Here is a 14,451-nt window from a genome sequence, read left to right on the forward strand (position 1 = left end):
TAGAGTACTTTGGTTTTACTTTGGGGGAGTGCTTTTTATTCTTCCTGCTCAACCATTTGAGGTAAATTAAATTTAAATTATATCTTTGACCAGAGTTGGCAATGATGAGATAGATTTAAATGGGAAGTTTAATGACCCATTTCAGAACTCCTGGCAAACCACAGATTTGGAAATCATTCAGTGGGAAAGAACATCAGAGGCCAGTATCTAAGCTATAATATATTATAATATGTATTAAGGGGTGTTTATAAAGTTTAATTTTCAATGACAACCGAAATGTAGTGTAATTTCCCTGAAGATATACATGGAAAAGAACCAAACTTCTGAAGGAAGATTAGATTAACTGAATTCCTTGTTTACAGAGGGGAAAGATATGAGGCTTGATTATAAATGATCTTCACACGTATGAGGTGATACTATATGAGGTGGAGAATGTTGGCAGTTAGGAACATGGTGACATAAACCAAGTGGGATGCTTTGCCAATAGTTGGCATGTCCATAAAGATGTTCATTGATGTATCAAAGAATAAATGGTGGCCAAAGGGCAAGGTTGACCTTTTGGATAGCTTTATAAAATCTCTTAAGTTTTATAGAATGCTCCTTGACCCTTGACATTTACTTTGAATCCATCAAACTCATGAGCTGTTCTTGGTCCTTTCCTTTTCTAAATTCAGATTCTTGTTACAGTTAACTAAAACGAAACAGAAAGGATAGGCTGAATAATGATATTCGAAGGCCAATTGCCTCCTTTTCTGTAAGTCAGCTACTCATCTCTTTCTCTTTAAGACCTATCTACAATTATTGTAGACTATATGCATATGGGCCTCCATGCTTTGGTTGTTGGCCAGGCACAATCATGGCTGTCCATGCAATGAGGGATTAGTGCTAAATAAATACAAAACCAGGTTAACTGGGGTTTTCCTTCTTGTACGTTAGATTGCAAAAATTTGATCAAAACAAATTCAAACAAACAAACAAACAAAAAAGCCAAAGCATTTCTTTCTCAGAATTTGTCAGAAATAGCATCTATAAATTATAGATGCTATAAACTAGATTAAAGAAAAATATTCTTAAAGTTCAAAGTTTGTTAAGAAAGAAAAGATCTTAAAAATATTACCTCCTCTCATAGAGCTCACTGAGCACTGTCTTGTCTTTTCTTTCTTTTTGGAAAACCTGTTTTGTTTTTCTTTCTGCATATTTTCAAAAAGGATGATGAAATCTTCACAAAGGGATATAACTGCTTAGAATGAACCATGTACTTATCCTGGTAGGGACTAGTTCTAAGTAATGTGTCTCACTTGCTGAGATATAAAACTAATTATTTCAGTTGGCTAAGCTTGGGCTGTATCCGTAGGAAGCAACAAAAATGATGGCTAGCCAGGAGTGGTGGTGCACACCTGTTATCCTAGTGGTTAGAAAGGCTGAGGCAGGAGGATTTCGAGTTTAAACCCAGCCTCAGCAATGGTGAGGTGCAAAGCAACTCAGGAGACACTGTATCCAAATAAAATACAAAATAGGGCTGGGGACATGGCTCAGTGATCAAGTGCCCCTGGGTACAATCCCCAGTACACCCCCCCCCACCGCCAAAAAAAAAAGAAGCGGTGGCTACATTTGCTGCTGATTTTACATAATCCCACATGTATAGATATTTCATTATTTTAGCTAATAAATTATTTTATAAGAAGAAAACAGGTGTTCTGGGGCTGGGGATGTGGATCAAGCGGTAACGCGCTCCCTGGCATGCGCGGGGCACTGGGTTCGATCCTCAGCACCACATAAAAATAAAGATGTTGTGTCCACCGAAAACTAAAAAATAAACAAATATTAAAAAATTCTCTCTCTCCCTCCCTCCCTCCCTCTCTCTCTCTTAAAAAAAAAAAAAAGAAGAAGAACAGAATGTTGAAAGGTTAGAAGGTAAAGACCAGGAAAAGACATTTCATGATGTTCCATTGGATTGAAATGTGAAGGCCCAGAATGCTTTGCACCCGTTTCTAGCTTGCTCTTCCTTCCTTACTTCAGTGATTCTGTAGAAAGAATTTCCTTTCAATTTATCTTGTCTGCTTCCTTCATCCCCCAGGGATAGAGCTCTATTTGGGTGTGGTTGTTTAGTCTTTTGCATGCGTAGATGTGGCCAGTGGAGGTAAGTCATCTTTTGATGGTTGGCCTGGAATCAACTAGAGAGTTTATAATCAGAATGAATTAATAAGCAAAATGTAAAATCTCTTTTTTAAAAAGAATTTGAATTTTCATTAGTCTGTAATAGTTTAATTAGAGGCAGAAATTGATTATTTTATTCAGCTCTATGACTGTAGGGTTTTATAATATACCAGTGATGAAATAATGAAAAGCTGTGAAAATCACTTTATTACTTGTCTATTGCATATGTCAGCTAATTGTTATATAGGTTAATTTATCAAGCGTAAGAAAATTTTGAATATTTCAAAGAAAATTATCATTGTTTACATTTAATAAGTGTGCCTTTTAGAAGAATATAAAGAGTAGATTTCTTTTAAAATGAAAGTAGGTCAGTGCTTTGCCTCATTGTTTTATAAGAGATTTCAACTTAGACAGAAAACATATTTGTGTAAGTGAAATGTGTATCAATGTACATAATGTCAATTTTCCACGATCTTTTTCTGTTCTGTAAGTCTTGAATATCTGAATTTCTATATATCTTGAATATCTTTACCTAACACACTTATGTACAGATTATAATCTTTAAAGGTAATTGATCCATTAATGTTTCTTTTTCTATTTTTTTAAAATAGGGCCCAACTGTTCAGATTTGAAGCAGCCTATGTACTTGGGATTTGAAAAAGATGTATTTAAAACTATAGCAGATTATTATGGTCACTTGAAAGAGCCACTGCTTACATTTCATCTTTTTGATGCTTTTGTGAGTGTATTAGGTAAGTTGGAATATAACAAACATATACCTGCATTATTGATATTGACTTATTTTTTACTGCCTTGAGAAGTTTATTAGCCACAACTCATGACATTTTTAAAATAAAAATGGATAAAGAGCTTGACATGGCTGGATTGATTACAGTTGTATGAAGGAGTAAAACAAACAGTCATGCTGTATGTATTATGAAACTTAAACCAAGGACCAGTAGTTTTTAGTTCTTAAGAAAGAATAGTATGTTGTATGTCATTTTTATACAAAAGAGCATAACTTTATTGGAGAGAAGAATATAAATTTACTGTTCATGACTCAGTCTCTTATTCTGGGTATGACTTCATGAATGATCAAATGTGAGAGGTATATTTTCATTTAAAAATCTAATTTGTGTTAATAGAAGAAACAGGTTTTTGTAAAACTATTTGTTGTTTAAGACAGTATTTTAAAATAAATACAATAACTTTATCATTGTCTAAAACTTGTTGGTGTTCCTCCTATAGCTATGGGCTTTAGAATTTTCACTGAACGAAATGTGATAGATAGGAAAAAATCAATATCATCACTATAGGTATTCTGATATTGTTTCTTTCTTCTTGGAAATCAGATATTCCTGTTGCTTGTTGTGATTGTTCAATGAATATATATATATTTTTCTCATTAGAAGGTTTGCTTTGAAGAGGAATGATTGTGTGGGTGTCATCCTGTCTATGTAGGTTTATGGGAATTAGCATGCTCTTGGTTTTGAACATCCTGGGGTTGAACAGTCTTCCTCTTTCCCTTCCCTCATTTCCTATGGCATTTCTTTTCTTTTTCTTTTCTATCTTTTTACAAAGCATGGATGTTGCCGTAATATCCTAACAAAATATCAGCAATATGTGTATACCTTATCTGTTCTCTTAGCACAGTACTTTATTTTTTTATTGGTACTTTTTTTTAAAATAAATGACAATGGAATGCATTTTTTAAAAAATAAATGACAGTGGAATGTAATAAGAATGTACAATTCTTGGGGCTGGCTGGGGTTGTGGCTCAGTGGCAGGGCGCCCGCCTAGCATACACGAGGCACTGGGTTTGATCCTCAGCACCACATAAATGTAAAATAAAGATATTGTGTCCATCTAAAACTTAAGAATAAATATTTAAAAAGAATGTACAATTCTTATTACACATATACAGCACAATTTTTCAGATTTTTTATTGGTTCTTTCTAGTTATAGGTAACATTAGGATTCATTTTAACATAATTATAAAAGCACTAGAATATCATTTGTTCTAATTCAGCCTCCAGTACTTCCTCTTTCCCTCCTTCTTTTCCCTTTCCACTATTCTACTGATCTTTCTGCTATTTACTTATAGTTTTTTGTTTTTTTAAATCAGTGTCTTTGGATGTACATGATTGTGAGATTCACTGTGGTATATTCATATGTGTACATAGGAAAGTTAGGTCGGAGTCAGATTCATTCTGCTATTCTTTACTATCCCATCTCTCCTACCTCCCCTTCAATCCTTTTCTCTATTCTACTGATACTTCGTCCTTTGTGCCCACCCCCCCCACCCCCATTTCGGATTAGCTTCTGCATATCAGAAAACATTCAACATTTGACTTTTTGGGACTGGCTTATTTCACTCAACATGAAAATCTCCAGTTCCACCCATTAACTGGCAAATGCCATAATATCATTCTTCTTTATGGCTGAGTAAAACTCCATTGAGTGTGTGTGTGTGTGTGTGTGTGTGTGTGTATTTTATTTACTTTATTTACTTTACCCATTCATCTGTTGAAGGGCACGTATTGTTGGCTATTGTGAATTATGCTGGCATAAACATTGATGGGGCAGTGTAACTGCAGTATGCTCATTTTAAATCTTTTGCATATATACTGAGGAGTGGGACAGCTGGGTTATATGGTGGTTCCATTCCTAGTTTTGAGGAATCTCCATAGTGCTTTCCAGAGTGATTGCACTAATTTGCTGTTCCATCGATAACGTGAGTATACCTTTTCCCCCTACATCCTAGCCAACATTTATTGTTACTTGTCTTCTCGATAATTGCCATTCTGACTGGAGTGAGATGAAATCTCAGTGTAGTTTTAATTTGTACTTATCTAATTGCTAGAGATGTTAACGTTTTTCATATATTTATTAACCATTTCCATTTCTTCTTTTGAGAAGTGTTTGTTTAGTTTTTTTGTCCATTTATTTATTTTTTTAAATGTTTTTTGCATTCTAGATACTAGTACTCTATCTGAGGAGCAGGTGGCAAAGATTTGCTCCCAAAATGTATGGTTTCTTGTCACGCTCTTGTTTCCTTTGCTGTGAAGAAGCTTTTTGATTTGATGCCATTCTACTTATTAATTTTAAATTTTATTTCTTGTGCTTTAGGAGTCATTAAGGAAGTCAGTTCCTGAGCCAACATGATGGAGTGCTGGGCCTACATTTTCTTTTAGTAGGTGCAGGGTTTCTAGTCTAATTCTTAGGTCTTTGATCCACTTTGAATTGGGTTTTGTGCAGGGTGAAAGACAGGGGTTAAATTTTATTCTTCTATATATGGATTTCCAGTTTTTCTAACAGCATTTGTTCAAAAGGCTATCTTTTCTCCAGTGCATTTTGTCACCTTGTCTAGTATCATATAACCGTATGTGGATTTGTCTCTTTGTCTTCTGTTCTAGTCCATGGGTCTTCATGTCATTTTGGTACCAGTACCAGGCTGTTTTTGTTACTGTAGCTCTGTAGTATAATTTGAAATCTAGTATTGGGATGCCTCCTGCTTTGCTTTTCTCGCTAAGGATTGCTTTTGCTATTCTGGGCATCTTATTTTTCCAAACGAATTTCCTAACTGCTTTTTCTAGTTCTGTGAAGAATATCATTTGAATTTTGATGGGAATTGCATTGAATCTGTATAGTGCTTTTGGTAGTATAGCCATTTTGACAATATTAATTCTGCCTATCTAAGAACATGGGAGATCTTTTCATCTTCTAAGGTCTTCTTCAACTTCTTTCTTTAGTGTTCTACAGTTTTCATTGTAGAAGTTTTCCATCTCTTTTATTAGATTGATTCCCAAGTATTTTATTTATTTATTTTTTTAGGGCTATTGTGAATGGGATAGTTTTTCTACTTTCTTTTTCAGCAGATTCATCATGATTATTTTATGAGTGTTGATCTTGTATCCTGTTACTTTGTTGGATTCATTTATGGTTTCTAGAAGTCTTCTGGTAGAGTTTTCTGGGTCTTCTAAATATAGTATTATGTCATCAGCAAACAGATCATTTAAGCTCTTTTCCTCTTTGTATCCCTTTAATTTCCTTCTCTTACCCGATTATTGTACTTAGAATTTCAAAGACAGTGTTGAATAGAGTGGTAAAAGCAGTCATCCTTGTCTTTTCACAGGAAATGCTTTCTGTTTTTCTCCATTCAGTATCATGTTAGCCTTGGGTTATCACATATATCCTTTAAATATTGAGGTAAGTTGCTTTTATCCCTAGTTTTTCTAGTGTTTTAAACAAGAATGAGAGCTGTACTTTATCAAGTGCTTTTTCTGCATCTGATGAGATAATCATGTGATTCCCGTCCTTACTGGTGAATCATATTTATTGATTTATATGTGTTGAAGCCATCTTGCATCCCTGGGATGAAATCCCCTCGATCATGATGCACTATCTTTTTAATGTGTTGTGTATGCAGCTTGCCAATATTTTAGTAAGAATTTTTGCATCTATTCTCATTAGAGAGTATGAGAATATTCTCTCCTTTTCAATTTCATGAAATAATTTGAGGAGAATTGGTATTAGTTCTTCTTTAAAAGTCTGGTAGAACCCAGCTGAGAATCCATCCAGTCCTTGACTTTTCTTTGTTGGAAGACTTTTGATAGCTGCTTCAAATTCATTATTTGATTTTTGATCTGTTTAAGTTTTCTATATCCTCATGGTTCAATTTGGGTAGGTCATATGTCCCTAGGAATTTGTATCTTCAAGATTTTCTAGCTTATTGGAATACAAACATTGAAAATAGTTTCCTATGACCCTCTGATTTCAATACTGTCTGTGGTGATATTTCCCTTTTCATCTCAAATTTTGTTAATTTGAGTTTTTTCCCTTTTTCTTTTGGTTAGTTCTGCTAAGGTTTTATCAATCTTGTTTATCCTTCCAAAAAATCCAAACCATCTCTTTGTTTTGTCAGTCTTTTGTATTTGTTTCTCATTTGAGTTTTTTCCCTTTTTCTTTTGGTTAGTTCCGCTAAGGTTTTATCAATCTTGTTTAGCCTTTCAAAAAACCAAAACCATCTCTTTGTTTTGTTAGTCTTTTGTATTTGTTTCTCAATTTCATTGATTTTAGTAGTTCTGATTTAAATTATTTCCTGTCCTTTTTTTTTTTTTTTTTTACTGATTTGGGTGTTGGTTTGTCCTTCTTTTCTAGGGCCTTGATATGTAATGATGTAATGTTAGATTATTTATTTGGTATTTTTATATTTGTTTAATATATGAACTCAGTGCAATGAACTTTCCTCTCACAACTGCCTTCATACTGTCTGTTATGATTTGGATAGGGTGTCCCCCAAAATCTCATGTGTGAGACAATGCAAGAAAGTTTGGAGAAGAAATGATTGGTCACAGCCTTAACGTAATCAGTAAATTATTTCCTGATGGGAATAACTGAGTGGTAACTGGAGACAGGTGGGGTGTGACTATGGGGTAAATATTTTGTATCTGAAAATGGAGAGTCTCTCCCGCCCCCCCCTTATGCTAACTGATCATCATGTGAGCTGCTTCCACCTACCAAATTCTGCCATATGAAGTCTGCCTTACCTCGAGCCCCGAGAAATGAAGCTGACTGTCCATTGATTGAGATCTCTGAATCTCTGAGCCCCTAAATAAACACTTCCTCCTTTACATTTGTTCTAGTCAGGTCCCTTAGTCACAGTGGCAAAATAGCTGACTAAAACACTGTCCCAGAGATTTTGATATGTTGTATCACTATTCTAATTTACATCTAAGAATTATTTTATTTCTCCTCTGATTTCTTCTGCTGTCCATCATCATTCATAAGTGTTGTATTTAATTTCCAGGTGTTAGAGTGATTTCTGTTTTTTTATCTTATCATTGATTTATAATTTCATTCCATTATGATCTGATAAAATACAAGGTGTTATCTCTAATTTTTTTGTATTTGCTAAGATTTGCTTTGTGACCTAAAATATGGTCTATTTTAGAAAATGTTCCATGTACTGCTGAGAAGAAAGTGAATTCAGTTGTTTATGAATGAAATATTTTATAGATATCTTTTAGGTTCATATTACTAATTGTATGTTTTAGTTCTGTAGAATATTTGCATAGTTTATGTTGAATGATCTATCTAGTGGTGAAAGATGTATATTAATGTCACCTAGTAGTGTTGTATTGTAGTCTATTTGATTATTTTTTTTTTTATTTTAAGTTCTTTTAATTCTCAGGGATTTCAGTCATGAATTTTTTTTTAACCTTTGTTTCGCTTATTTATTTTTATGTGGTGCCAAGGATCAAACCCAAGGTCTTGCATGTGCGAGGCCAGTGCTCTACCCCAGGCTTTGATTCTTAATATTAAGAAGGATTTGTTTGATGTCATTTAGGGCATAAATATTTATCATAATTATAGCTTGTTGTATGAAATACAACAAGCAGTATGAAATGATCTTTGTCTCTTCTAATTAATCTTTATTTGAAGTCCACTTTATCTAATATGAGAATTGCTACCTCTGCTTGTTTATGAGTTCTAAGTGAGTGGTATGTTTTTTCCCATCATTTCACCTTCAGTCTGTGAGTCTCTTACAGACAGCATATTGTTGAGTTTTGTTTTTAATATAATCTCACAACTTTTGTCTTTTGACTTGAAGAATTTAGACTGTTTACATTCAGTATTGAGTATCAAGATGGTTTTTATTTTCTTCTGTTTGATTTATTTCTAATGTTTAAATCTGATTTGATTCTCCTTTAACCAACTATTCTTCTAGTGTAATTCCTCCCTATGCTGGTTTTCATTTTTTATTTTTCATTTTTTCTCCTAAAATATTTTATTGAGTATATTTGTAGTGCAAGCTTTCTGTTATGAATTCTTTTAGCTTCTGTTTATCATGGAAGGTTTTTGTTTCACCTTTAATTCTGTAGATTATTTTTGCTGGTTATAGTATTCTTGGTTGGCTTTCAGTTTCTTTCAGAGCTTGGTATATATTATTGCAAGCCCCATGGCTTTAGGTTCTGAGTTGAGGAATTAACCGAAATCTGGATTGGTTTAACTCTATGTGTGACCATCTTATTTTCTCTTGTTACTTTTAAAATTCTATCCTTATCTGTATGTTAGGTATTTTCATTGTAATGTGTCTTATATTGTGATTTTTTATATTTGGAGATCTATATGCCTCTTGTAGTTGAATTTTCATCTCATTCTTAAGTTTTGGAAAATTTCTGATATTAGTTAATTTAAAAGATTGTGCATCCCTTTAGTTTATAATTTCAGTGCCTTCATCTATCCCAATGATTCTTAAATTTGTTCTCTTAATGTTATCCCAGGTTTCTTAAATATTCTGTTTGAAAGAACAATCTAGGCTTGCCGTCAGAGAAAATGCCCATTTATTGAGGAACAGGTCTGCATATTTCTAGAGCCGGGGGTGGTTTGACAGGCATGGGGTGCTTTTTGATTGGTGGGCAAGGATCAGGTGAGCCAGCAGGGCTAGTCTGATTGGTGGGTAAGAATCATGTGAGCCATCAGGGCTAGTCTGATTTGTGGGTAAGGATCATGTGAGCCAGCATGGCTCACCATTGGACAGCAGGATCATGTGAGCCAGCAGGGCTCACCATTGGACGGCTCTTCTTGGGGGATAGGGAAGTTAGTCTTTGGAGCCGGGGCGACTCCCAACACTGTTCATGGCCTCTTACCATCTTTTTTTTTATGGTCAACTTTATTTTCAAGATACTATAATTTGTTTTCAAGGCTTGATATCTTGAAAGTGGTGTAATCTATTGGTGATGGTTTCCATTTAATTTTAATTTTTAAACTCTAAAAAAATTGTTCAAATTAGTTATATATGACAGTAGAATGCATTTTGATACATCAAACATAAATGGAGTATAACTTCTCATTCTTATGATCATACATGATGCAGAATTACACTGTCATGTCCTAATTGGTTTCCCCCTATACATAATCTGATATTTTTTTCTTGCATCCTTTAAAATTCTATCCTTATTGTCTATGTTAGGAATTTTCATTATAATATGCCTTGGTGTGGTTCTGTTTTAATTTTGTATATTTGGGGTCTTATATGCCTCTTGTATTTGATTTTACATTTCATTCTTTAGTTTTGGAAATTTTCTGATATTATTTCATTGAAAAGATTGTGCATTCCTTCAGTTTGTATCTCCACACTTTTACCTATCCTGATAAATCTTAAATTTGTTCTTTTCTGATCATCCCATAATTCTTGGAAGTTCTGTTCATGGTTTCTTAACATCTTCTCTCTGTGGTCAACTCTATTTTCAAGACTACATATTTTGTGTTCATTGCCTGAGATTCTGTTTTCCAAGTGGTCTAGTCTGTTGGTGATGCTTTCCATTGCATTTTCAATTTGATTTATTGCTTTGTTTATTTTGAGGATTTATGCTTGATTTCTTTTTAGAGTCTCTATCTTTTTATGGAAGTGAACTTTCATCTCCTGTATTTTATCTCTTATTTTACTCTTTACATTGTCCTTTATGTCACAGATCAGTTTATGTACTTGAACTCCTTTTCTGACATTTCTTCTACTGTGGTGTCAGTGGAGCACCTTGGTTTGTTTGGGGTGATTTTTTCCCTTGTTTTTTTTTTTTTTTTTTCATGTTGTTTATGTGTCTACCCATCCAGCAGTATGCATCTGAGGGAGTAGACTTACAGTGTTCCTGAAGGTTTCCAATACCTTGCTTTTAAGGGGGAGACAAATAATAACAATACCCAATGCAGACAATATGCAGCCTTAAACCAAGTAGCTCCTGTTAAGATGTCCATAGTTTTGTCTCATTAAACAGAAATGACATGTTTAATTATTGTCTACAATATAAATAGTAAGTTTGCAAAATGGTTTATAATTTCAAATCATGGAAAAAGAGAGAACAGAAATAGTGTAGGATATGATGTTTATGAGGAAAGAGGAGAGAAGATAGAAGTAAAAAATTATAGGAAGAGTGAAAGAGTAATTAATAGAGGTTGGCTCTTAGTAGGAAAAAAGAGAGAAAGGAAATCCAGGGAAACAGAGAAGTGAGAGGAAAACATAAAGTGAAAATTAAGATAAAAAAATAAAAATAGAAAGAAAAAAGTAAAAATAAAAGAACATACAACAAAACTGTAATATACTATTCAGATATCCCTGTCCTCAATAAACTGATACATGAAAATCACTTGGTTTCAAAAATGGTAGAGATGTGAGAGAGAAGAAAAAAAAAAAAAAAAAAAGGATCTCAATGAAAAATTGAACAATTCTTTTCATTGGAGTTTTAAAGTTTCTATTTCCCTTCTTATCAGTTAGGTGGGGTTGTCTGGAGTTTGATGCTAGCTCAACCCTCAGGGGGTTGCAGGGGGAGAGGGTTAGTGCTAAAGGTGGAGCTCCGGGAGGCAGGGTGTAGGCGTAGGTGTGCCCCTGTCTCTTCTCTGGGTGCCAGTTGGTCTGGAGATTTTAATTCAGTGCACTGCAAAGGTCCAGCAGTTTCTGGTCTGAGTTAGAAGACTACACCCCAGGAATCTCCTCTGGCTTCCACTTGTGTGGTGTAGAAGCCTGTTCTTAGCCCACTACTTTGCCTGCAGACCCCATGATTTGTGGTCTCTGATTCAGTCTCCAAGCTTGATCTTTCCTGGCCCCTCCCTTTCAAATTCCCAGTGAGGTCCTTCTTTCCAGCCAGTCAGGCAAGAAGCTGATTTGGAGCCGGCAGGGGGAAGCCAGGTGGATTTCCCTGATCAGTATTCCCCTGTGTAAACCTCTCTCCATGCCTGATTTTCTCCTGATCACTTAGGCACATAGTCATGCAGCATGGGTATGCTGGGCTCGTTTTTTGGGGGCCAGACTGGATCTGCCAGTAATTGGCTCCCTGCAATGTGACTGCAAAATGGTTCTTTCCGCTGCCCTCCATTTTTTTATAGAGGCTATTCCTGACAGATTCTGGAAAAGAAATGCCTTATCTTTTTTTGTTTGAATTTGTTTTGATCAAATTCTTGCAACCTATGTGTACAAGGAACAAAAACTCCATTTAACCTGGTTTGGTATTTATTTAGAGAGATGGCAGCTTCCCTCCAATACATGGATACTATGCAGCACAGCTCACTGTTTTTTCAAGCAGTGTCTCTGATCTCTAAGCTCTAAGCTCTCCGTACCTATCCTGACATGCCTCAGCTGTATTCTGCCATCTTGCCACCTCTCCTTTCCATTGAATTTTTAATTTGGTTTAATGAGTTTTTCATTTCCAGCATTTTTCATTGGTTCTTTTTCAGAATCTCTCTCTTTATTGAAGTTATCTTTCACTTCTTGTATTTTCTTTCTAATTTCACTCCTTACATCTTCTTTTAGCTCATAGAACATTTTAACTATGAACTTTCTAACTTTTTTCTCTGACATTTCCTCCAGTGTGGTGTTGATGGAGTCAGTTGTTGAAGCATTATGGGCTGTTTGGAGTGGTTTGTTCTCTTGTTTTTTCATATTGTTTGTATGTGTACCTATGTACTGGGATAGTTCTCACTTCTTTTAATTCAGGGATTACTTCTCTTAAGAGCCCTGGGTTGGGTAAATATCCTGACACTGATGTTAGACCAGGACTCGAGAAAAGACCACTGACTCCAATTAAAATCAAATTAAAGCAAGCTTATTATTTCGACCGGCCGGGCTGCCTCTCCCTCCCAAAATGGCGGGAACAAGACAGCACCCCAGCTTTCCTGCAGCCCAGCTTTATAGCCCAGAAAGTTACACAAAGGGGAGTTACAGATAACAGAACTCTGACAAGCATCACACTAATGGTAGTTTACATTTTTTGCTGGCCCCAACATCAGAATTTATGAGGACCATTAGAGCCTCAGAGAGGGTCATTGTCTGGCCAGGGAAGGCCAATATTTATGAGGTGTCACTAAGTTTCAGAGAGGGCTGCTATCTGGTCAGAGAGCCAGGCATGGGTGAGTTCAAGGCATGGGCAGGCATTCCAAGCAGGTTCAGAATTTGCAGTAATTTATAGTAAAGCCGAAATTATCTTTTCATGGCTTTGTGGCAAGATGTCTCCCAATTTTAAGAAAAGATCAGGTTGGGTCTATCAACTGATATTTTAGGTCAGTGTGTGACCTCTGATTATCCCAATATCATCACCACTTTAAGAGATGCCGTTGAACCCGCTTTACTATCAGCACTTCAGAGCTAAGCCTCATTCAATTTAACCTCATAAGAAACAAAAAGGTATTGCTATTATTTACCATGGTTCCTCAAATCCAGGTATAAACTTGTAATAAAGATGCAAAATAGGTCAAAAATTAGTTTTTAAATTTAGTAAACTTACTATGAGTTTAAATGAGTGCTAAAAAAGTGGGGAGGAAGAGAGATTGGGCAAAAAGGAGGGAAAGAAAGGAAGGAAGGAAGGAAGGAAGGAAGGAAGGGGAAGGGATAATTCACAAAAGGTATAGTGCGATGAAAGCCTTTTTAAAACATTATTATGTAAAGAAAGAAGAGATCCTTCTCCATTACAGAAGACCATAACTTGTTTATATGACTAACAAAATTATCTAAGATAGCACACTTTTAGAGTCTGTAGGAAAAGGTAAATATCTAATAATTAAGGTTAAATTCCAGTAGGATTGATTTATCCCTTAAACCCTTGGACTTTGGTTGGAGTAGGATGTCATTAGGTACAGACTTTTAAAGTAAGTAATACCTTTTTTGTATAGGAGCTAAAAATTCCATATCATTTTTAATAAAAGTGATTTTCAGTTTAGTTAATGATCTTCTTTTGAGGTTTATTTCTTTGCTTCTAGCATAGTAGAGCTTGATGCCATAGCTGTGACCCTTAGTTAGTCATTATTGGTACATGAAACAGGACATCTAAACCGCTTTTAAAACAAAAACAAACAAACAGGAAAACCCCCAAACACTTGCTGGGCATGGTGGTGCACACCTGTAGTGCCAGGGACTCAGGAGGCTGAGGCAGAAGGATCGGATCTCATGTTCAAAGGCAACTCGGCAACTTAGTAAGATCCTCTCTCAAAATAAAAAATTCAGAAGGACTGGAGACTTAGCTCAGTGGTAAAGTGGTCTGGATTCAATCCCTAGTACCAAACTATAAACGAAAAAATCACCCTTGACATTTTTGGAGATGTAAGAGATACTCATTAGACAATTCAAAAAAATCATTTAATTGGTTCAGCTGTCTGACCTAACAACATGAGTGGCCATGACAACTGACCATTTCCAAAACTGCAGTTCCTTATAGTAAGAAGAGTGTGGCTGACACTTGAATGTGAATGAGTAGCACCCTTCACCCTCTGTTCCACACCCACCCTGCAGTCACCCTGTGTAGCTTT

General features: G+C 35.3%; 1 protein-coding gene across 5 annotated transcripts in view; it reads left to right on the forward strand.

Moving 5' to 3' along the window:
- The window catches only part of Depdc1b (DEP domain containing 1B), a 142,144-nt gene that overhangs the window by 97,819 nt on the left and 29,874 nt on the right, over positions 1–14,451 (forward strand). For all 5 annotated transcript variants that reach the window (XM_071612580.1, XM_071612581.1, XM_071612582.1 and 2 more), the window contains one exon: positions 2,769–2,909. In XM_071612580.1, the coding sequence (XP_071468681.1) occupies positions 2,769–2,909 (141 nt within the window). The remainder of the gene's footprint in view (positions 1–2,768; positions 2,910–14,451) is intronic.

This window comes from Marmota flaviventris, chromosome 5 (assembly GCF_047511675.1).
Source record: "Marmota flaviventris isolate mMarFla1 chromosome 5, mMarFla1.hap1, whole genome shotgun sequence".
Classification (NCBI taxonomy): domain Eukaryota; kingdom Metazoa; phylum Chordata; class Mammalia; order Rodentia; family Sciuridae; genus Marmota; species Marmota flaviventris.